This window comes from Aedes albopictus, chromosome 2 (genome assembly GCF_035046485.1).
Source record: "Aedes albopictus strain Foshan chromosome 2, AalbF5, whole genome shotgun sequence".
NCBI classification, from domain to species: domain Eukaryota; kingdom Metazoa; phylum Arthropoda; class Insecta; order Diptera; family Culicidae; genus Aedes; species Aedes albopictus.
Window position 1 is genome coordinate 331,941,678 of NC_085137.1, and position 24,939 is coordinate 331,966,616.

At 39.5% G+C, this 24,939-nt stretch overlaps 1 protein-coding gene across 11 annotated transcripts in view; it reads left to right on the top strand.

The window, feature by feature from the left end:
• The first annotated feature begins 1,236 nt into the window (after positions 1 to 1,236).
• The window catches only part of LOC109398030 (collectin-10), a 240,539-nt gene continuing 216,836 nt past the window's right edge, over positions 1,237 to 24,939 (top strand). For 4 of the 11 annotated variants that reach the window (XR_003897885.2, XR_003897884.2, XR_003897886.2 and 1 more), the window contains exon 1: positions 16,188 to 16,890. Coding sequence is in view for 1 of the 11 variants with exons in the window: in XM_029874712.2 (XP_029730572.2) it covers positions 16,809 to 16,890 (82 nt within the window). In the remaining 10 variants the exon portion in view is untranslated. Of the gene's footprint in view, positions 1,740 to 15,049; positions 16,891 to 24,939 lie in introns of those variants that run through there. The other 7 variants (XR_009997849.1, XR_009997847.1, XR_009997848.1 and 4 more) reach the window with 7 other exon arrangements.

The following is a 24,939-nucleotide window of genomic DNA, read 5'->3' on the forward strand; positions in this document are numbered from 1 at the left end:
TGCTTTGCTTTGCTTTGCTTTGCTTTGCTTTGCTTTGCTTTGCTTTGCTTTGCTTTGCTTTGCTTTGCTTTGCTTTGCTTTGCTTTGCTTTGCTTTGCTTTGCTTTGCTTTGCTTTGCTTTGCTTTGCTTTGCTTTGCTTTGCTTTGCTTTGCTTTGCTTTGCTTTGCTTTGCTTTGCTTTGCTTTGCTTTGCTTTGCTTTGCTTTGCTTTGCTTTGCTTTGCTTTGTTTTGCTTTGCTTTGCTTTGCTTTGCTTTGCTTTGCTTTGCTTTGCTTTGCTTTGCTTTGCTTTGCTTTGCTTTGCTTTGCTTTGCTTTGCTTTGCTTGATTTGAGTTGATTTGAGTTGGTTTGAATTGATTTGAGTTGGTTTGAATTGATTTGAGTTGATTTGAGTTGATTTGAGTTGATTTGAGTTGATATGAGTTGATTTGAGTTGATTTGAGTTGATTTGAGTTGATTTGAGTTGATTTGAGTTGATTTGAGTTGATTTGAGTTTGTGTGAGTTGATTTGAGTTGATTTGCGTTGATTTGAGTTGATTTGAGTTGATTTATTTATTCATTTATTTATTTATTTATCTCTTCAATTCATCTAACTTAAGACATAATCTTTTTTAACGTTACAACATGATGTTTAACTCAGAAAACAGTTCTTAATTTCTAATAACTATTTGTTCTCTATAACTGTATGAACCTGACTACTGCAAGTGCTGCAGGAGATCCCTCTTGAAGCACGGAAACGAATTTATTTCCTTTATTGATGTCGGTAAGTTGTTCCAGCTAACAATGCCCCTTACAAATAAAGTTTGGCTATAGTATGAAGAACTATGTTGCGGTACACGATAACTTTTTGTTCTTGTTCCTCTTACAAGTTGATTTGAGATGATTTGAGTTGATTTGAGTTGATTTGAGTTGATTTGAGTTGATATGAGTTGATTTGAGTTGATTTGAGTTGATTTGAGTTGATTTGAGTTGATTTGAGTTGATTTGACTGGATTTGAGTTGATTTGAGTTGATTTGAGTTGATTTGTGTTGATTTGAGTTGATTTGAGTTGATTTGAGTTGATTTGAGTTGATTTGAGTTTATTTGGGTTGATTTGAGTTGATTTGAGCTGAGATGGCCATAAGAGCCATTCATATCACAGTTATCAGCGTTATCAGCTGAGTCGAGCGCATCATCAACATCAAAACTGAACCATTTTGCATCACTGCTGTCGTGCGAGATCGAAAGTGAACCAACACTTTCGGGCGATGTTCCTAAAGTTGCGAAGCTGCCAGCAGCGCCGGTTGTTGTTGCCTCAGATCCTCATCTCTTGAACGGCTATGCGTACCTACCTGTATACCTCACATATGCAGTAGCTTCAGCACGCAGCGCATATTTTTCATCTTGAGCTCGTCGCGCCGCCGCCGCCATCGAGTCGAGAGTGAAACAAGTCCGCATGGCTTGGCTACGCTGCTGCTGCGGCTGGGCTCCACCAGAGATGCACGGAATGGAAACACCGAGAGCACAGACGGTGTCTTTTATTCAAAATCGAAAGTGATTTGATTTCAGCCTCTGCAGTCTCATTTCGACCTTCTGTAGCATAGCATCGCGTTTCGGCTCTCCCGGGGCTGGACACTTCTACCAGGTGGCGTACCGTACCGTACCGTATAGCTTAGCAAAAAAGCCGTCGCGCGCGTGGCCGCGATCTTTCGCTCCTTTGCTCTACTAACAGTGAACCGTTGTGGCTGTGGTGGTTGTGGTGATTGTTGTGGCTGCTGGGACTGATATTTCTGCTGGGTCTAGAGAGGGGGTGGCGTTCGATCTCGACCGGTCGACTGCTTGGTGTCGCCTTCGGCTGGATCTTGGACTGTGAATATTGTGCAATGCGACGACGACGACAACGACGACGTCGACGACGTCTCAGAGCAGCATGACAGTGACGTCGGTCAGGCACAAAGATCATCGAGGGCCGAGGTGCTGGCTGATGGTGGCCGGTCTCACATTCTCCTTTTCTCGCGTGTTTTGTGCTACTACCTACTCTACCTACTAGTGTGTCGACGAATGGGACGTTTGAATGTCCATTGTGGTTCATACATGAGTGACCACCAGTGGACCAGTGTACGGTCTATAGTATGTGGGATGTCTGATCTACACTGCTGACTGGAGGTGTTAAAACAAGAATTGGTATAGGTCGTGATCTATATTTGGAATGAATACCTATGTGTGAAAAATAAACCTATTGATCAATATGTAATAATTTAAAACCCTTTGAAGCCGGAATTTTCCCAAGCATTATTATGGAGTTTTTTCTTCGTGTTTCGGTAGTTTTGGTCGTCAATAGCATAAAAACGGTAGAATATTATGCAGAATATTTTTTCTGGATATCCTAGGTCACCCAAACTATTTTTGAGTTTAGATCCTTAAGTCTACGGGTATAGCGGTAACTTTTTTCATTATACAAAGCTACGATTTGTAATCTATCATTTCCAGTAAGTCTTCTGGAAGGTTATTAGATAATATTAGATCAGTCGGGATATCCTAGGTCATCCAAACTGTCCTTAAGTTTAGATCTTGAAGTCTACGGGTGTAACGGTAATTTTTTTCATTACACAAAGCTACGATTTGTTATCTATTATATCCAGTAAGTCTTCTGAAAGGCTAATAGACAGTATCAAATCAGTAGGGATATTCTAGGTCATCCAAACTGTTCTTGAGTTTGGATCCTAAAGTCTACGGGTGTTATGGTAACTTTTTTCATTATACAAAGCTACAATTTGTAATCCATAATGTCCAGTAACTCTTCTAAAAGTTCAATGTACAGTATCAGATCAGTCAGGATATCCTAGGTCATGCAAACTGTTCTTAATTTAAGATCCTAAAGTCTACGGGTGTAACGGTAACTTTTTTAATTATACAAAGCTACGATTTGTAATCTATCATGTCCAGTAAGTCTTCCGAAAGGTTAATAGATATTATTTGATCAGTCGCGATATCCTAGGTCATCCAAACTGTTCTTGAGTTTGGATCCTAAAGTCTACGGGTGTAACGGTAACTTTTGTTCATTATACTAAGCTACGATTTGTTATATATCATGTCCAGTGAGTCTTCTGAAAGGTAAATAGACAGTATCGGATCAGTCGGGAAATCCTAGGTCATCCAAACTGTTCTTGAAATTAGATCTTGAAGTCTACGGGTATAACCGTAGCTTCTTTCATTAAAAGCTGTAATCTATCATCTCCAGTAAGTCTTCTGAATGTTATTGTGATTTTTTTTTATCAACTAAGCTTTATAACAGTAAGGAAGCCAATAATAAACCAAAAATATATGTATAACAACGCTTGTTGTTCCTCTAACTACTTTGGTAAGTAGTAACACTACTTAAGGTAGTGGCAAAAGCTATTATCACTAGTGTAGACCTGAAGCAATGGTCTTCAGAGTAGTGTTGTTGATCTGGAATATCTCTAAACTATCTTGAAATGACTCATGATATGCCAGCAGGATTAAAGATTACAGTTTAAAGTTCATTGTAAGAATCAATACTGTTACAATCGAGAGCTAAACTTCAGGATAGTTTGAACGACCCTCAGTATCCCAAAGGTTCATAATAATATATAGTAGACTTCAGGTTGGTCCAGCCCCCGCGATTGATTATGAAACGATACTCAGTATGACAGATATAGCTGACATTACGAGAGTAGACCTGAAGTTCTGAACTCAAAAATAGTTTGGCAGACCTGGAACATTCTCATAGTGTCTCTAAATGATATTTCAGATTTCAAGAGCTTCACGGATCTCAGCAGATTATACTATGCTATTATTAATAGTGAAAACACAACAAGTTTTTTTTTGTAGATTTGAAGGACTTCATTGTATAACAGTTTGGACGAATCTGGATGTCACAAAGGTTTATAATAATAAAAAAAATGTAGCCTTCAGATTAGTCCAGTATCCACGGATAAATATGCAACGTTACTTAGTTATGGCTGTTGTTACGACTGCAGACCGGAAGTCCTGAACTCTAAGGTAGTTTGGCTGATCTGGAATATCCTTGTAGTGTCTATAAACGACATTTGAGATTTCAAGAGCTTCACGGGTCCCAGCAGATTATGCAATACTTACAATTTATGGCGAAAACACATAAAGCTTTTCTGGTAGAATGGAAGTGCTTCATTATAGAACAATTTGGACGACCCTGAATGTCCCAAAGGATTATAATAAGCTAGTAGACTTCAGATTGCTACAGGAATTGCGCTTGTTTATGCAGCGTTACTCAGTAAAACAGATATGGCTACTGCTACGATTGTAGATCTGAAGTTCTGAACTACAAGGCAGTTTTGCTGACCTGGAATATCCCTATAGTGTCTATGAATGACATTGTAGATATCAAGGTTTCACGGATCCCAGTAGTTTATGCAATGCTATTATTTGTGGCGAAAATACATAAAATTATTCTAGCAGATTTGAAGAACTTCATTGTAGAACAGTTCGGACGACCCTGAATGTCCCAAAGGTTTCTAATAAGCTAGTAGACTTCAGATTGCTCCAGTAACTGTGGTTGATAATGCAGCGTTACTCAGTATAACAGATATGGACACTGTTACGAGTGTAGACTTGAAGTCCTGAACTCCAAGGTAGTTTGGCTGACCTGGAATATCCCTGTAGTATCTCTAAATGACATTTGAGATTTTAAGAGCTTTGCGGATCCCAGCAGATTATGCAATATAACTATTTATGGCAAAAACACATTAAGTTTTTCTTGTAGATTTGGAGGACTTCATTATATAACAGTTTGGACGACCCTAAATGTCCCAAAGGTTTCCAATAAGCTAGTTTACTTCAGGTTGCTCCAGTAACTACGGTTGATTATACAACGATACTCAGTATAACAAATATATCTACTGTTACTAGTGTAGACCTGAAGTTCTGAACTCCAAGGTAGTTTGGCTGACCTGGAATATCCCTATAGTGTCTATAAATGATATTGTAGATGTCAAGAGCTTAACGGATTCCAGTAGGTTATGCAATGCTATTATTTGTGGCGAAAATACACAACCTTATTCTTGTAGAATTGAAGGACTTCACTATGGGACAGTTTGAAACACCTAGAACATCCCAGAATATAAAATACCTTTTGATGACCTTAACGAAGGCTAAATGAATACATATAAACGTGACCCACATCCAAGCTCAGCTTTTAGAACAACTGGTACGTCAATTATTTCGTTTTTCCAAATTTCATGGTGTTCAGGATGTTCTAGGATTTCAATGAAGTCCCAAATACAAATGTTCCCATTTTTTCCTAATAGAGGACTAAATATGCAACAACTTTGCCGAAGACAGTATTTTGTTTTATCGAATGGGAGAATTTATACAGTCGTTTCTATGTTGGGGTCATATATGACCCCTCCGGCTCCAAAGGGTTAAATAAAAGTATGCCGTTTGATTCGACAACAATAGTAATATAATAGTAATCGACAACAATAGTAATAACACTTGTTATATCTGCTGGTCTTTGATACTTCAGTCCTTAACAATGAAAACTGCTTTACCATATAGTACAACTTTGTAGAACTTTAAAGAATCTGCCAGAAGGCCTAAACGAACGTTTATAACAAAAACAACTTATTTTTTTTTTTATTCTTAACCACTTAACCTAATTTACATCTTTTTTGTCTACTAGGGCACTGCGAGAGCGATTCTAGTTGGCAGCTGCACTTACACTTTGTACAGCGCCTAAATGTATTCTATTCTCATTCTACTATATAAAAAAGGTTGCCTTTGCGCTGCTGTCACTTTTCCATGATAGAATGATGAGCACGAGGATGTTGATCCAGGCTTTTGTTCCTTTTTTAGTCCGATTGGTGGTACATTATGAGTTGCCGTTAGTTGATATCCAAGTTTCCAGGTCTGCTAGAGCATATGCTCAGAAGAGGGTCAGATGTCAGCCGCTCTTAGGGAAAAGAGCAACTAACAAAAAAATGCAAGAGCCGGGGTTGGAATCGAACCCATGACCACGTCACGGCCCCAGCTAAACAACTTATTTTAAGGGTTCTTTTACAAAAATACAAAATCTAACCTAATGAAAACTTGTATTTCTGTCCCACTCACTTGCAGGAATATTAATCTATGGACGGAATTTTTCAAGACAAGAATTTTGTCTACAGCTTCTTAAAAGATATTATCAGGTTTTGTGAGAGTTTCATGAGCGATTTTGAGGGTTTCGGAAAGTAAGAAGGTTTCAGGCGCGTTTTTTGGAGATTTTATGGGGGTTCAGGGGCATTTCAGGTGGTCTGATCGGGTATCAGGGGCTCTCAAAGGCAACGAGGCCCTGCCCTGCTAGGCATTTGCGTGCGCTGAAAATGTTGCTACATCATTCCGTTCAAAAGATATTGATGATTTTCTAGAAAAAGTAGGCACTTTTCAAGTATTTTTCACTTGAGTTACAAAAATAACACCCCTCTATTTTATTTTTGATGTTTTATAACAACATTTCTTCTTTTGAATGCGGGCAAAAGATATTTTTTTATGTTTGCCCCAACCCGTCATAACACCTTTTTAAAAAACTATGATTTTTTTTAGAAAAATATCTGTAACTTTTGAACCAAAAGAGATAACGACCATCTCAGCGCACGAAACGACGCGTCTTCAAATGCTCTACAAGTGTTTCTTGGAAGACTTTGATGAAAAATCGAAACTGAAAAAGTTAACGCCAGAAAACTGGTTTTTATTTAACCACCCTAAGCTTATTCAGAAAAATACCTCTAGATCGGTCAATTTCAAAGCTACATAAAAAGTGTCTTTGGTAAACTTACTCAAAATTGATAGATCTACAACTATTCCGAAAAATGTATATAGTTATTTTTGCAAATAAAAAAGTTTGGTTTCCTATTTCTTTAAAAATATGGACCACCCTAATTTTCATGTATATTGAAAAGAGGGCCTTATTTTTAGGAACAACTTTGTAGAAGACCATATTTGTCTAAAAAATCATTTGAAGGCGCTGCATGCATCTTTCCTCGTAAATCTGGTTCGTGGACCACTGTGCAATGGTCTTGAAATTTGTCATCACTCCTGAAGCGCCCTGCAGCGCCTGAATCGTCTCTGAAACCTCTTTTATTGCCCTTGAATCCCGCTAAAAATCTTCGTTATCCTTATTTCTTTTTAGGCTGTTCTTTCAAGTTATACTGATGTATGGAAAAGTAACATACACTCCCGTTCAAAAGTTTGGGGTCACCCCCTCAAAAACATGCCATTTTTTTAGGCCCATATCTCCGCCAATTTGCGTCCGATTTCAAAACCCTAGGTTTCATTCAAAAGATAATAAGTCAAAGAAACTTTGAACATGATTTAAAAGAAACTTTTTCAAAAAATGTTGTATGTAAACTTATCCCAAAGTTGCCAAATTTTCTAAAAAATGAATATAAACTTACGGCACTGTCGCTGGAGTTGGGTCGACCAAATTTTAAGATGAGAGCGGTAATATGACCCATTTTCTATTAGCTTTCAACTGCTTTTTACAGAACTTAGCTAAAAAATCTAGAAAAAAAAGTTATTAAGTAAATTAATTCTTGATGTCATCGACCAAAAGTTTGGGGTCACCCCTCAAAATGCTGTATCGGCCAAAAGTTTAGGGTCACTATCGTAAAACATAGAAAAGTGATTTGTTGATATCTTTGTCATCTTTCATTCAATTTTAATTCTTCTTGGCTTATTTGAAACAAAATGAATGATACTTACTGCAAAGACATTGAACCACACATATATGTTGAAATTTACATACTAAAACTTAACGTAAAGTTGACTCATTTTTTGAAGCGTGGTAAAATGTGCTAACTTTACATAACATTTTTATATACAAAAATCGTTAAATACGTTAAGTTGAAGATATCAAACGTAAATTTAGTTAATTATCTTTGAAATGAGCCAAAAATAATTAAAATTGAACTATAGATGACGAAGATATCACCAAATCACTTTTCCATGTTTTACGAAAGTGACCCCAAACTTTTGGCCGATACATCATATTGAGGGGTGACCCCAAACTTTTGGTCGATGACATCAAGGATTAATTTACTTAATAACTTTTTTTTCTAGATTTTTTAGCTAAGTTCTGTAAAAAGCAGTTGAAAGCTAATAGAAAATGGGTCATATTACCGCTCTCATCTTAAAATTTGGTCGACCCAACTTCCAGCGACAGTGCCGTAAGTTTATATTCATTTTTTAGAAAATTTGGCAACTTTGGGTTAAGTTAACATACAAATTTTTTTGAAAAAGTTTCTTTTAAATCATGTTCAAAGTTTCTTTGACTTATTATCTTTTGAATGAAACCTAGGGTTTTGAAATCGGACGCAAATTGGCGGAGATATGGGCCTAAAAAATGACATGTTTTTGAGGGGGTGACCCCAAACTTTTGAACGGGAGTGTATGTCAAAACCACTTTAGTTCAGGGATTCCCAAACCTTTTCAACTTGCGACCCACTTTAGAACGATATAGAATTTGGCGAGCATGTATTTTCATAACATACGTTATTTTAGAAATTGTGAAATGTCAATTTGGGTAAATATGCAAATTTGATCACTTTCATAGGTTTTGATAAACTTACTTCATTTTGCACATTTTTAAGTTTTTTTTTTTAACTCAAAGCCGGAATTTTTCCAAGCGTTATTATATAGTTTTTTCTACGTATTTCTGTGGTTTTGAGGCTCAACAGCATAAAGAAGGTAGAATATGATGCAACGTATTTTTTGCATATCCTATGTCATCGAAACTGTTCTTGAGTTTAGGTCCTAAAGTCTACGGGTGTAACAGTAACTTCTTCATTAAACAAAGCTACGATTTGTATGTTTTGTTTGTTTGTTTATTATCGACACTTTACACAATTGTGCATTCGTGTCGTACGATTTGTATGCTATCATGTCCAGTAAGTCTTTTGAAAGTTCAAAAGATAGTATCAGATCAATCGGGATATCCTAGGTCATCCAAATTGTTCTTGAGTTTGGATCCTAAAGTCTACGGGTGTAACGGTAACTTATTTATATATTTATTTATTTTTAACTAAAAATTTGGAAGAGGGAAATACCCCTTCGGACGATTTCCATTTGAAAAGCGGTAACTTATTTCATTACAAACAGCTACTAATTGTTATCCATCATGTCCAGTAACTCTTCTGAAAGCTCAATAGACAGTATCAGGTCTATCGGGATATCTCAGGTCATCCAAACTGTTCTTGAGTTTAGATCCTAAAGTCTACGGGTGTAACAGTATTCTGTATTCTATCATGTCTAGTAAGTCTTCTGAAAATTTCATAGACAGTATCGAATAAGTCGGGATATACAAGGTCATCCAAATTGTTCTTGAGTTTGGATACTGAAATCTACGGAAGTAACGGCCACTTATGTCACCATACACTGCTACGATTTGTAATCTATCTTGTCCAGTAATTCTTCTGAAAGTTAAAAAAAACAGTATCAGGTCAGTCGGGATATCCTAGGTCATCCGAACTGTTTTTGAGTTGAGATCCTAAAGTCTACGGGTGTAACAATAAATTCTTTCATTATACAAAGCTATGATTTGTAATCTATCATGTCCATTAAGTCTTCTGGAAGTTCGAAAGAGAGTATCAGATCAGTCGGGATATCCTTGGTCATCCAAAACGTAATCTCTTATGTCCAGTAAATCTTCTGAATGTTCTATGGACATCATCAGATCAACTGGGGCCATCCAAACTATTAAAATGGCAAAAGTCTAGCATCTACGGCAATTGAAGTAATATTGTTTAATATATTACACTTACTGGGGCTCAGAGAATAAAATCAGAGATTATGACATAGCTTCAGATATTCAGAATCGTACACACTGTCCTGCAATATACTACACGAAGTCTACAGCCGTAATAATATCTTTTATGCTGTTTTGAGTTACACTACCACGTAATGATTGTATCTATATTTCATTAATTTAGCGTTGATAACACCCAGGTAACCAATAAGCATTTAAATAAGCTGTATTTCAGCTATAAAACTGCATTATATCTGCTTACTGCTGTATGGTAGCAGTTCGACTGCTGAATTGCTCTGTATTAGCAATTCAAATGCTGCCTTAAATCGAACAGCTGTTGTGTAGCATTTCAAATGCACGATATTTTTTAGTTAACAAGCATCCTAACTGCTACTTTATTGCCATAAAACTGCTAAGAGAGATGAGCGATGCTAAAACTGTTACACATTTCAACTTTTCAATTCATGTGCCACGACTATAGGATCCATTACCATTCAGATGTCCTATCATTTACTGGTAGCAACGAAGCAAATCAATGAGAGAACAAATGTTTTCCAAATAAATCGCATGTAATAAGAAACCAATTATGCCATCGTGTATTATGTGGAATGTTCAATTATCAGCACTTGTCCGAGCCGTTGTCCGGGCCAGCAAAATAACTGCCGGTGTGGTACTCAAGCCTTTAATAGATCAAAAAATCAACGCACATTATCTGATCGTTTCTAGCTCATCCTGTAGCGCGGTTCAGCATCATCATCAGCCAGAGGATTGTGAGATCGAATCCCAATTTCAGCGGGAACAGCAAAAAACAACTGCAAAAATAAACAACAGCCCCAAAGACGCAGAGGAGAGTGTGAGTAAAAATAGAAAGGGAAGAATATGAAGCGACTGAAATGCGCAGGGGAAAATATTTTTGTTTATGTTCGTTTTTTTGGGGATAGGAAAGATAAGCATTAAATCGGCCGTATATTGGGCCAAAACCTGCATTTAATTAGCACTTATGGCGCATATACGACATATTAGCATTTAATGACCTGCAGTAAAGGCGCATATAGTGCTAAATAAATGCAATTTTAACTGCTTATTGGTTACCTGGGGCATTTATAATAAAACTGAATCAACAATTCTTCACCACAACACTCGGTTCGTGGCTGTAGTAATTATCCTCGGTTGCGTCCCACATTTGCCTTCAGATATGTGCTCGAGATGTGACTTCGTCATATCTTCCCTTATGCGAGGCATGCACTTCGTTTTAGCTTCGTACTAGGATTCGGAATAAAGCGACGCTTTATTATTTCTTGAGCGATTCCTTGCCTGAATTATCCACGCATCGAGTTAGGCTAAGAAATTTCTGGCGATCTGCGTACTACCCACTGGAAGTTCTTAGTTAGGGAAGTTTGGTAATCCTGAAATATCTCAAAGGTATGCATTTTGGAATGGCTCTGAGTTTCACAGAAGTTTACGGATATGGGTGGGTTAGATTAGGTTCCGTAAGTTTTTATAGCACAAATAATGACTACAACGAATGCAGATTAAAAAAATGATTTTCAGAAAAGTTTGAACAAGCAAAGGTACAGAACAATGCCTACTAGTCTTAAGTAAATATGGTTCATTATGTATCATTATTCAGTGCATCAGGCTAGCATTGCAAGTGTAGATATGAAGTTGAGTGTCCATAAAAGTTTGGATGACCTAAATAACCACAAAACTGTCATCGAGTGACCCTTGAGAGTTAAGAAGTTCATGGATCCTATATGGTTGTGCAACGTTACTATCTAAAACAAAATCACCTTATGTTACAGTTGTTGTTTTTATCAACTAAGCTCCATAACAGTAAGGATGGCCCATAATACTCGTAAAATATACAACATTGTTCCTCGAACTACTTTGATAAATAAAGTGGATTATGTAACACTACTTAACAAAGTAGCAATAGATATTACCACAACTGAAGCAATGGTCGTCTGAGTAGTGTAGTTGATCTGGAATATCTCAAAACTATCTTGGAATGACTCATGAAATTCCAAGGGAATTACAGATTACAGTTGGATGTGCAATGTTTAAGTTAACTACTGTTGCTTTCAATAGTTAAACTTAAGGTTAAAGGTTTGTAATAATGTATAGATGACTTCACGTTGGTCTAGTCACCGCGGTTGATTATGCAACGTTACTAAGTATAACAGATTGTTGTTACGAGAGTAGATCTAAAGTTCTGAACTCCAAGGTAGTTTGGCTGACCCCTATAGTGTCTCTAAATGATATTTGAGATTTCAAGAGCTTCACGGATCGCAGCAGATTATGCAATGATATTATTTATGGCGAAAACACGTTAAGTTATTCTTGTAGATTTGAAGTACTTCATTATAGAACAGTTTGGACGACTCTCAATATCCCAGAGGTTTATAACAAACAAGAACTCTTCAGGTTGCTCCAGTAACCGCGGTTGGTTATGAAATCTTACTCAGTATGTCAGACATGGCTGCTGTTACGAGTGTCAAGTGTAGATGTCAAGAGCTTCACGGATGCCAGTAGATTACACAATGCTATTTTTCATGTCGAAAACACATAAAACTATTCTTGTAAATTTGAAGGCCTTCACTCTAGGACAGTTTGGAACACCTAGAACATCCCAGAATATAAAACACATTTTGGTGTTATTGAAGAATGTTCAATGAATACATATGAACGTAACCCATTATTAATTATTAACCCATATTCAGTTTTTGGACAACTGTTATATCAATTAATTAGATTTTTTTTCAAATTTCATGGTGTTCAGGATGTTCTAGGTTGGTAATTGAGTCTGAAATACAAATATTCATATTTTCCCTTAATAGAGGACTGAATTTGCAACAACTTTGCCGAAGACAGTGTTCTGTTTTATTGGATGGATGTATTTAAACAGCCGATCCTATTTTGCGGTCATACGTGACCACTCCGGCTCCAAAGGGTTAATGCTGGTAATGCATTAGCGTTGTACTGCAAACATTAAAGAAAAATAATAGAAATAGTGGTTTCTATCATTTTCCAGGGTTGTTTCAATGAATGGCTGTGCAATTTTCTGTTTTTATCGATGCTCCATTGTATGCTGATCAATTTTTCCCCAAAGTGGCAATTTCATATTTTTTTTTTGAAGTTTTTTAATTTTAAGTTCAAATCTTGGTTCAAATTTGTTGAACGAAATTCTGTAACGTAGTTTCATGGAGGTTCACCCAGTACTGGTTTTGCTGAAATTATTTTGCAAATATTTGAATTTTTACAAATGTTATCTGCCAAAGTGGTTTTAAAGTGATCAATTTGACTAAAATAGTCCCATCACCAATCTGTACGGTTAAATGTTCACAGTATTGTCGTAAATTTGCATTTTTTCACCGATTTTTCGGTGGTTTCTTTGATTTCTTTGATTTTTTCCTGTAATTTTATTGATTTCACCGAAAATCTCCAATTTACGTGTTCACAGAGACCCAGTTCCGGTATTTTTTTTCATTGAATAATTTGATTTAATCTAACTGTGTAGCTGTCAGGATAATCGGTGTTGTCGTTTCTCTACAGCTAATCCTTCTCGTAATGATCGCCGATCCTTCTCGTCTTCGTTTTCTTCAAAATCCGGCAGGAAGGCAAAAGAAATGCCAGACTCCTCCAGCGTATGTGTAATACCTATTCAGGAGATCGTGTTGCTCCTGAGGGGATACCTGATTCAACGGTTCAGCTTGCCACGACGAATAGACGCGCGCACTGCGGATATTTCTTGATTCGGAAATCTCCAGCGGTCCTGTGCGAGACTGTGTCGCGCCTCGAACAAGTGCCCTTTTGACCAGCATAGGTACATGACGGACGATCCTTCATCCAGAAACGCAACAGTGTTCACCGAATGCTTGCCGTGTGATGTAATGTGACGAGAATCATTCGATAAATCATGGTTTACTTTGGCTGTGCAGCGTGATCGTTTGTTCTGCGTCTCTGGCCTGATGAAATGGAGCACCAGGTTGTGACGCTTCTTGGGGAGTATCCACAAAATGCTTAGACATTTTTTGGAAGATTTTCAATATCCACCTCCTCTTCGAAACCTAGTTCCTCATACCTAATACAACCTTCGGTGCTGCAACGCAAGCTTGGCATGCAGCCGGTGGTCTCGTGCTCATTCAAGTACAGTTAGCATAGCTTCAACTTGCGTACCGCTTTTCAACGCTCTGCGAGCGGACTGGAGCCTCCGAAGTGTCTCGCAGTTCCGGATGCGGCGGTGCTCTACTGAAATCCGGCAGTATGTACCTTCCTTTCCTCACTGGTAGACTCTAACTGCCATTACTTACCACGTTATGCGATTGTTCGTAACCGCCGCTCCACTGCTTCTTCTTGTTCTTTTTCTTCTTCTCCTTCTTCATCTTCTTCTTCTAGCTTTTAATTCGAGCTACTAATCTCCACACCACCCTCTCCACAGGTAGCCTATTTTCCCATAGCCAATACATGATTCTTAGCATTTTTGAGAATCCCGCCTAAAAGCTACGGCATTTATGGACGGTCCTTTAGCCCCATGGCTCTTTGGTGACTGTCGAGCTGTTGATCTATCTATTACTTCGCGCCCAACAAAACTCGCCAGACGATCCGCTTTCAGTAGTGCTCCGTTGCGAACCTTCGAAAACAGTATGCTAAGAAGTCGCATTATACCCCGGACAGACATGTGATACGAGTGTGATTCCTGTACAACGGTACGCAGTGTCAAGAAAATTCTAACAAGACTTGCTTTAGCGGAGAAAATTACCATTGTGGCACTCATTTCAAGCGCAATTGTACAGTGATTCCTGTATCACATGTGTGTCATAAGTATTAGCCATGGCTTTGGCTTGACAGATTTCGGCAGAAGTAGTGTATTTCTCACTGCCTCAGGGCCTCTCTTTTAAGGCATTCCCTTCTAAGCATGTTGTTTTTCTACGTGTTCGTTCTATACATTTTAATATGTATGGAATGCAAATATCATTTGAAATTAAAGTTAGAAATTTGCACAACGTTATCGTGGCTTACACAGCGCAACATTTTTTTTGTCTCAAGAACAAACTTCCCAAGTAACATAAGTTTTGTTCGGCTCTACAAGAGAACTTCATGACCAATTTTATAAAACTTGTAATAAAACTGAATCATACATCAAAACCTCTTGATAACCTCTTTTAGAGCATCTTCCGGCTAAGTGGACCACTCTCGGAGAGGTTTTGCAAACCGCATTAAGAGTAGCAATAAACTCGTTTTAAAACCTAGTTGAAGAATGCTCCATTCTCGTTTGGGTAAGCTTCCGAGAAACTTTTGGAGTCGAGTGATTGTGATATGGTCCTTTTTTACATCGTTGACGTTCACTACCGTTGCATTCACTGTTCCAGGCTTTTAGCTCATTGACGTTTTCTTCTCCAGTCCTTGCAACAACGGTTTCGTATGCTTCAACTCCATCAAATTCTTTGTTCCGCTTTTCGAGTTTCGTACTTTATCGCCTCCGATAGCTTCTTCCAGCTCGATTCCGCTTCAGCTTCAACTGCTTCTGTTTCTTTTGCATTTCCTTTGATGGGCTTCTTCTTCTTCATCAGTGCTACTGCAGTGCTGTCCCTAACTCGCGGGTGTGTTGCTGAAACTCTTGTTGATGGTATTGTGACATCTAAATGTTTGCACCATGGATCCTGCCCAACACACCTCGTTCAACCGCGGTCTTTCAGTGAATTCGTGAGTATGCGGGTGCTCCCGATGAAGTTAAGAGATCGTGAATTTCACGAACCGAGTTTCCATTAACAAGCTGTTTTTTGTCGCTGAGGTCGTTCCATTTATTTCGGTTAGTGTTTGTTTCTGTTTTGTTGACATTACGTTGCAATTCTGTTTAAAGCTAGTTCGGAGAACCGGACACTAACTCCCTAACTTTGCTGAGGATAATAGTGTACAGTTTTGCTTAAACACCTTCATGGGCACTCGGATGATGGTCTGCGAACCTTACGTATAAGGCTAAATTTTTTCAGGTCATGTTATTTGCGTACATATGTTAGGAAGTTTTAGGTGGTTTACATTTCCGTTATTTTCCAAAGTGAGCGAACTGTGTTCAGATTAGTGATCCACAGAACTCAAAATTCTGGATATTCTAGGTTAGATTTTATTCTGCACGTTTCGTATCTATAAACATCCAGCCAGCACCGTACCGGGGTGGTCAACTAAGATCAGCACCTTCGACTGCTTTGCCAATATACCAAGCACGCTGACCATAAACAAAAAATACAAGAAAACAACAACTGAAAGTATTAATTATACTAGTAGTAGTCACCATAGCCATCATTCGGGCACCAGTCACCCAACCTCGAGATCTCTGCTCAGCCGCCGTCGTCGTCATCGTCGACGCTAGTGGACCGCATGTGCTCTTTCGCTCTCTCAGCCTCGGACGGATGCTTGAGATCAGGTTGGGCTAGTTTTGGCCTGCGCCGTCCATAGTCTGGGCTCAACAAGTGAGAAGAAGTTGGGCGCGCGCGCGTAATTTTTGCATCGACATTCAATTTGACTGTTCGGCTCGAATAGTGCACTGAGGAGCCGTGTAATATCCGCGTCGAAGCGAGACAGTCCTGGCTCTTGGTAGACTCCCCACTCAGGGACTCAGGGAAAACCGGACGCGCGAGGGCCTGAACCTGTGGCTCATCTTTGTGGTGTTAAATATGTGTGCGCGTTGGTTTTCTATGTCGACTTAGTTAGATCATCTAACTTTTGGTAGTGCGTGTTAATTAAATTACGAAGTGTGTCGCGTGTGCTTCTGACCAAGTGAGACAAGCGTCTAGTGGAAGAAGAAGACTCAGTGGTTTGCTGAAATTGTGCGATCCATGATTTATTTTCTTTTAGCTCGAAAGCGAAAGGCTCAAATTGATCGTAAATCAAGTGTGAAAAGTGGTGAATTGGGGAAACAAACCGATGCATGTGCTTTGGTAGTGACATCGAAACAACAACTCAAAGCTGTTCACATTGAAGGAAAGTTGCGCAAAAATCCGAAAAAGTCAATTGATTAGCATATCAAGCCTCACGCACAAAGACAGCGGCAAAATGGTCCGTCTACTGGTTCTGCTGTTGTGCATTTCCATAACAACCACTCAGAAGCCAGGCAGCTTCAGTTTCAAAGAGAAAGGTGAGTCAGAAACTCCTATTATTCGTTATAGAAATCTATTTAAACCTGAACAGCTGGTGTCACATGTTATGTAACAAGACTTGCAACTAGTATTCAACTAGGCACATTCACCAACACCACGTAGACTTGGACGGTGGCTCTGAACCGTAGCTCACGATCCTTGCCAACTCAGATTTGCTACGTAGTAGGTATAGTTGACTAACACAGCAGCGGGGATTCTCCAACATTGACCCAGTTGTCCTTCGGATTCTGAGAAATAAAAGTAGTCGCCGACACGCTAGTGACATTTCAACCGCTAAGTCTCCCCTTTAGGTACAAACTGCTGAATGTATTCGTAAGGACTTTGGACACTACAACACAGCTGTGGACCTACCCCTTGCATATTGGTGCATATTGGAGATACCGCACATGAATGCAGACAAGCGCCAGATCGACTGCAACCCATGAAGTATTCAGATTCCAGGTCAAGCCGATTATGTGTTTACATAATCTTGTGCTGACTGCGACTCACACGACGATCGATGTTATCTCTCTCAGGTGTCTTGTTGAGACCATGCGACTTCGAATTCCAATAGAGCAATCGGCCAACCAACGTCACATCTCTGTGCGCAAATGACGTCGTCGTTGCAAGTCCGCAATAGATCTCGGGAAATCAGAAACCAACACTTTCTTCCACTTGAGCGTTCTTCCTATGGTAATGGATCGGTGATTTCCTACGTCCGGTAACCTTGGCCTGAGACCACGGTATAGACCCCGTCTGTGTGCCCCCACGAAAGTGTAATTTAATTTTGACGCCGGCGCCACCAGTCTCCTAGCTAGCCGTAGCATTTCACGGCGGCTTCGGTAGTCGGTACCGTCGGTGCGTTTGAGTCTTTCGATTTCGATGTGAAGGCCACGAAAGGTGGAAACGAGTACGTCTTTTTTTTCGCTTGATTGGGGTGCAGTTTTCTATTTTGCGGATGAAGGTGATGCTTTTTTTTTCTGGAGGGAAAACTGTATGAATTAGGTAGCGCTAGATTTAATGCGGTTTAGGATGGTCCTTTCAATCGTAGATTATTTCTGACCTCAAGTGGAACCAAATGCATTGCAAGTAATGAGCATTTGGCAAATTGACGGCCTTCATCAATTAGGCGTCGGAAATTGTGAAAAATAATTGGGTTTGTTATTGCAGCATTTTCGTCTAGCGTTCAAAATCATTAAAACTAAATTTCAGAGATGTGATGATAATGAGGCGCCTAACCTCAACTACTAGCTAGCTGTAAAACACGCTCCTAGTCAAGCCGAAACTTGACCACTCAACAGTTCGACGAACTGAGCAAAGTTCTGTCCGTTTATATGGAAGTATTGGTATACATTAATATACTTAATTCTAATTAACTTGAACACAATCATAAAACCGGTCGGTAGAGAATATTATCAAGTTATACGTTCGTCAATTTGATTTTGACCGGCTTCAAAGGTGACACAGCAATTGGTTAACTACGAAAAAGACCTCACCTCTGTGACGACCATCGTACAGGTTTTTAACAGATCTTTGACTGGCATCCACTAGTAGTCTGAAACAGGTTTCAGTAGTTTTTGGAATTGTCGAAGCGCCAGCCAATTTTAAAATTTTATTCGGTAGAGGGCATGCTAGAAATCGAACGCTTCACTGATGTTTGGTAATTGAATAATTTACCACTTTTACCATGTAAGAACTCCCTTTATTCGAGAATTTGATCTAGATCAGGGATTCTCAAACATACTCACTCAGCGACCAGCTGTAATGAAATTCTGCAACCCATCTAAAAGTCTTTAACAAATAGTGGTTCTAAACATTATTTCAGAAAAAAAAACAATAGATGCTTTCAATCATTCCATTTCGTATCAGGCATTTTGAGACAAGGATTCCATTGGGTGTTATAAAAATATATAGTAACACTATAGATTTTTGAATAAATTAGGGAAATGGAGTTTTGTGCATAAATTGAGTAAGTCAGGACTTGATTGAGGAAACTTAGTGCGCGAGAGCAGGTCTTGCTCCTGGGCATTTGAGATGGGACCAAGGGAGCATCCATCCATGAAGTTCTCAGAGAGGCATAATTATAAATTTCAGGGGCGCTTCAAGCTCCTGGAACCCCTTGAAGCACCCCTAAAACCCTCAGAAACGCCCCTGAGACGCTCAGATACCCCCCTGACGGTCCCATGAGAATCCCTGAAGTGCTCCAGAGACCTCTGTAACTTCCTGAAACCTCATGAGGCCCCATGAAACTACCCTGAGACCTCCAGGCAGGCCCGTGCACAGAAGTGGCGCCAAGGGAGGGGTTTTTGCCAATTTCAGCAGAAGGCGGAGGGGCGCCTAGTGTAGGAAGCGTCAGTAATGGGAGGGGTTTAACCCCCAAAACCCCCCCCTTGTGCACGGGCTTGCCTCCAGGTACCTGAAACGCTGCTAAGAACTCCAGGTACCCCCTGAGGTTCACTAAAACGCTCCAGAGACCCCCTGGAATGCCCCTGAGGCTCAATGAAACGCATAATCCTATGGCCGCCAAACCCTACGTCTCTCCGGAGCCACCATGAAGGCATTGCTTTAGAGAGGGTCTAGTGCAAATCGCTCTCTTAAGGTTAGCTGCGTAAACTGGAACAACAGACATCGATAACTCGCTTTGGGGAATCCATCTCTTTGCCACTTTGCCACTTTGCCAGCTTCACGAGTGGTCCTTTCCACACCTTTTGTCCTGACGCCGCGTGTACTGCGATTTGACCTTCCCGAAATTAGGTCCTATCCGCCAGTACATAGAAGGGCATGCCGATATGGGGCCTCCACCTCCCCCGATCTTGCTGGGGACTTCTTTCAAACTGTGTGCTCGGATCCAACCCAGTACACCGAAGCCAGGACAGCAACGCTACCTGCGGCCACTTATCACTGTAACTGTCAATTTCGACTGCAGGGCACCGATATTACCTACGAACCCTTGGACCACTTCTTGTATAGCGTTTGAACTAGCTATTCTCCTAGTTTACGTACCACCTCTTTTGTAGCTCCCAGATGATGTGGCTGATAGCCGTTGAAACGGTATTCCAGTCAAACTCATCATTACACATCCTTCTTCTTCTTTTTCTTCTTCTTCTTATTTTTCTTCTTTTTCTTCTTCTTCTGTATGGCTTAACGTTCCCACTGGAACTTGACCTGCCTCTCTCCAACTTAGTGTTCCACTTCCACAGTTAATTATTGGAGGGCTTTCTTTGCCAGTCATTGCATGAATGAGTATTGAGTATATTGTGAGGTAAGCGCAATGATACACTATGCCCAGGGAGTCGAGAAAAGTTTCCCGTCTGATACGGGAATCGAACCCGCCGTCTCCGGACTGGCGATCCATAGCCTTAACCACTGGACTAACTGGAGACCCCATTACACATCCTCTGGTGTCTGGAGTGTCCGAAGTTGTGTCCTCTCCGCATGTGGCAATCATGCGGTCACGCATTGTAAGAAAACGCGGGAAAACAAACAAAACGTGTTCTGCCGGTTCCTCTAAATCAGCACAAACCGGACATTCTGGAGAATTCTCATGACCGAAACGATTTTAACACTGTCGGGAGCAGCTATGACCTGGAAGAACCACAGTCAGGTGAATTGTTACTTCTCCATAGCGACTGTTAACCCAACTATCTTCCCTCGAGATCAACCTGTGGGTCCACTTTCCTTTGGTGGAACTGTCCGTTTGGTTAAGAGATGTTTTAGAGCGATTTCAAGGTCACCCGGTCAGCCGGTTGCAGCGAGTTTTATAGGGTTTCAGCGGGGTTTCAAAGGATTTAAAGGCCTCTCAAGAGAGCTTCTGTGAAGGTTTTAGGGAGTTACAAAAGGCTTCCCCGAAATTTCAGATGGGATTGCCAGTCGTTCAGGAGAAATGCCCGGAGAACTCAGGAGGTTTGAAAGGGATTTCCAGGCGTTTCAAAACATTTTAGGGGGTTTTAAGGGGCTTCAAGACGCTTTAACTAAAGTCTACGGTAGTCTTGGGTGGATTTCAGATGGGTTTCTGGCGGGTGTCAATGCTTCTCTAGGCGTTCCAGTGGGGTTCAGAAAACTTTTTGGCGAATCCCGGGACTTTCAGGGGGTTCCATGACGTTTGAAAGATGGTCTCGGGCAAGGTCTCGGGGGTCTCATCGGGTTTTAGAGAGGATTTCATGGCGTTTTGAGGCGTATCAATTGTTTTCACGAGGCTTAGGGGACTTCTGAGGAGTTTAAGTGAAGTTTACGAGAGTCTTCAAAATTTTTCAGAAGTGCATCTGGACGTTCCGGGCATAAGGTTTTCTGGGGTTTCGTGGGGAGATTCGGGGCGTTTCAAGAGGGGCTCAAGTGAACTTCAGGAAGTCTCAAAGGGGTTTTAGGGGAATAAACCATATAACATCAGTAAGACCTTGTTTCAAAGCAGTGTTTTATCTCTCAAACGCAAACAAACATGGTTGTCGCAAAGAGGATGCTTTTCGCTGTCCAGTACAAGTTGTCGTATACGTACAAATAAAAAATACAATCCCCAGCTTTGGAAGAAGATGATAATCGTATCAATACTTACAAAAGCAGTTACACCTGTTCGAAATGTTGGTGTCCTTATGTATGAGCCTATGCAAGTACAAACCTTATAGGTAATACAGCGAGAGATCAGTTGCCACGCTTGCAAATTCAATTACCCGTACTGATGAGAATTCTTGGAGACTCCAAATAGTCATTGAATTTACTACCCAAGTAACACACTTGTCACAGAAGAGTCATGGTGGCGCAGGTTTTTGTTGATCAGAAGTGACTGTGAATTACTGTTAACAAATTAATACTATTTTGCTCGAACATTGACTTACAGTGACTTACAGTAACTTCTGTGAAACAAAAACCTGCGCCGCCGTAGCTCTTCTATGACAACTGTGTTTCTTGGGTACTTGCACGACCATAATTGCATCGTATCTGATTGAGCATAAACATTCTTCTAGTTATGCTCATAGACCCAATGTCCTATACTTTTAAGAGTTCTAGGTTATACATGTCAATAAAGTATATATTTTAGTGAAGATCAACATGACTTCATCATAATTAACCTCTTTTATTTTTGTCGATGAATCTACACAAATTTACTCAAAGAGGGAGGGTGACACTGTCCAGCTAACACAAACTCGTAAATGATGTTGAATAGAATGCTAAAGTGGAGGCCATATACACACCTGCTTCCATTCAACCGCATGTAAACTGATCGCATATCGCCTCCACTTTAGCATCCTATTCAACATCATATGCGATCGTGTGTTGACTGGGTGGTCCTCTTCTGAGCCCTTGGCTCTAACAAACCCTTCAATACATCTGGAAACGAAAAAAAAAAACAACCTGAAAATGTCAACCATTAACAGAATTTTACAATATCTGAAATTTTTGTCATAAAATTGTGTCGAGACTCTACAAATGACTTATTAGCACGAGTTAAACTTTTTTCTCTTCTACCAAACCATGAAATACTGCTGGTGGCCGGAAGGACATTTAGCCGAAAAACAATACCGATCAATAACCTAACCTAAATGTTAAACACAGAAGCAGTTTTGATTGAGCCACAGCAAAATTAACTAACGAAAAATACAAATAGTTGCACAATGCTTCAATCTAGAAATAATGTCACATCATTATTTCAATATGTCAACCGTGAAAGGAAAAACAGCTTGTGGACCTGCGTATGCTCCACATCTTGATCTGTTTCTCCAAAATGTTTGGAGCTCAATTAAAATATAATAGCTTGCATACCAACATGTATCCAACATGCGTGAAGATCACAATGTGATACATCTTAACAACATAACATTGGTGCTAGCCGCCCATGCAAGTTCACATTCCTTGGCATTCCTTCGTTCGTTCGCGAGATGTTCAAGTGGTGGTATGAAACAGCCAAGCGTATTGCTTGACATCGCAAAAGATTGGGTTTCAATGAATTTAATTCCAACTGTTCGGATGGGCTGCTGCTGCTCGGCAAACACTAGTGCTGGAGACGCTGTTTTACGTATCGATCGGGACGGTTACTTAGAGCGTGATACCTGCTACCGAACGAAATCGCTGATATTTTGCAACCGCCCTTCGTAGATCTGATCACTTTACACGGTAGAATAGGGGCATTGATGTGCTGTCGGCTGCCGCTGTCCTCAATGTTGGACATTTGTATGGGAAGGCCCTTGTCCATGGTGTGTTAAGTACGCCAATTCAGCAGTAATTTTTTTAAGGATTCTTCTTAAGCACAAATTGTAATGTGCGTTAAAATTTCAAGTATCAAATAATAACTCTTTCCTTCAAGATCACGAATCAAGTAACGATTCAGTAGGAAAATCATACGGAAGTAGGTACTGTGAGATAATTAGCACGCATTTTCCTTCAACCATGATGATAGAGTAAGATAATCTTTATAGTTTTTGATGGCAGTTCAGTAAACACACGTAAACCATTAGAGTACATATTAAGGTTTTGATCGCTCCACACAGTGAGTAATGCATATCTCTTTGCATAAATTTCAGATTATATGGATCGATCAGATCGTTACTAGGTCCCTGTTCCGTATCAGGCAAAATTGAGCAGTCAGCAAATCTCCTATAACACTAGTTTACAGCATTTTTGAACTCGGTAAGCTGATGATCGTTTTTGGTGTAGAATCATGCCCTGAGTTCTAAAACACGAAAGAAAAAAATTACAGTAGAGCGGAATTTTTTTCGACTTTCCATACAAGGTTGATGATTTGAAATCGATTTTTGTTCTATTTTTAAGCAAAGTCGCTCACTTCAAACATCTCATTCTCCGTAATCAATGCTCCGATTGAGCTAAAATTTTTACTGTAACTCGCCTACATATGATATGTCAAATAAACGTCGAGAAAGAATTTTTATATTGGTTTTCTCTTATTGAAAATAATACATTTCTTCAAAATTTTTTGGGAATTTTGCTAAAATTTGAGAAGATCGTCCCGAAAACTCGCCAATATCTTGAATTTCATCAATCTGACGCAAAACCTGTATTCAGATGATCGAATGGTATTGTATTCAGCTTTTAATTTATGGAAAAGGATTTAAAATTGGTTGAACAAAACGCAAAATATTTGAATTTTAGTTAATTACATATTTTGAAAAGTTGCAAAACTCGATATTGAGCTAAAACTCAAAAACTGTTCTACTTAAATTTTTTTGAAGGTCGGTTTCGAAATCAGCACTAAATTGTGCTTCAAAAATTTTGGTCGTTGACAGAAGTTCATGACTTTCGTTTTATTTTGTAAACTTGTGTAATTAGCGTTTAAGCAATATGATACAATGTTTGGCTTGCGTTTAAGGTACACAGCTTTAATGATCTCTTTGTGCGCTCGTTCGAACAAACCTGCACCGATGGTAAATGTCTACCATTACAACCCGTCTAGGCCCATTTAGATCGATTCTAGTCAGTGCGCTGCATTGGTAAGCGACATCACGGTAGGTGGTTTACAACATCACCGATAGTTGCCCAGCCTTTTAGGATCAGTGCGTCTTGCTTTCTTTTTTGAGGATTTACAACACAATCCCGTTTTCGTCGGCCTGTTTGACAACTTTTCAGATCGTTGCTGTTTACCTACAAGGTGCATCGACCGCATTCTGTTTATCGTTTTGAATCAAGTTCTAAGTTGACGCTATTCAGAAAACCCCGGGTGAAAAAGTACAGGTTCCACAAGACAATTAAAATGATTCTTAACGATTTCCATGGTTGATTCGGTAGAGTAAAGTAATCAATCTCGTGACTCAAATTTGATATTGATGAAAGATATTATCTAAATTTCTATATTGCTGCAAAATATTTGTATTTGAAATACATTGCATCACTAAGAATTGATTATATCCTTTTTGAAATTACCAGTTTTGAATACCTTTAAAATAAATCAAAAAGATTAAAAAATGGAACTAAATTTGACGAAGATATAATAAAATCAATTTTCCATGTTTTACTAAAGTGACCCCAAACTTTTGGCCGATACATCATTAAGGGTTACCCCAAACTTTCGGTAAATTTACTTTTTTCCTAGATTTTTTGGCTGA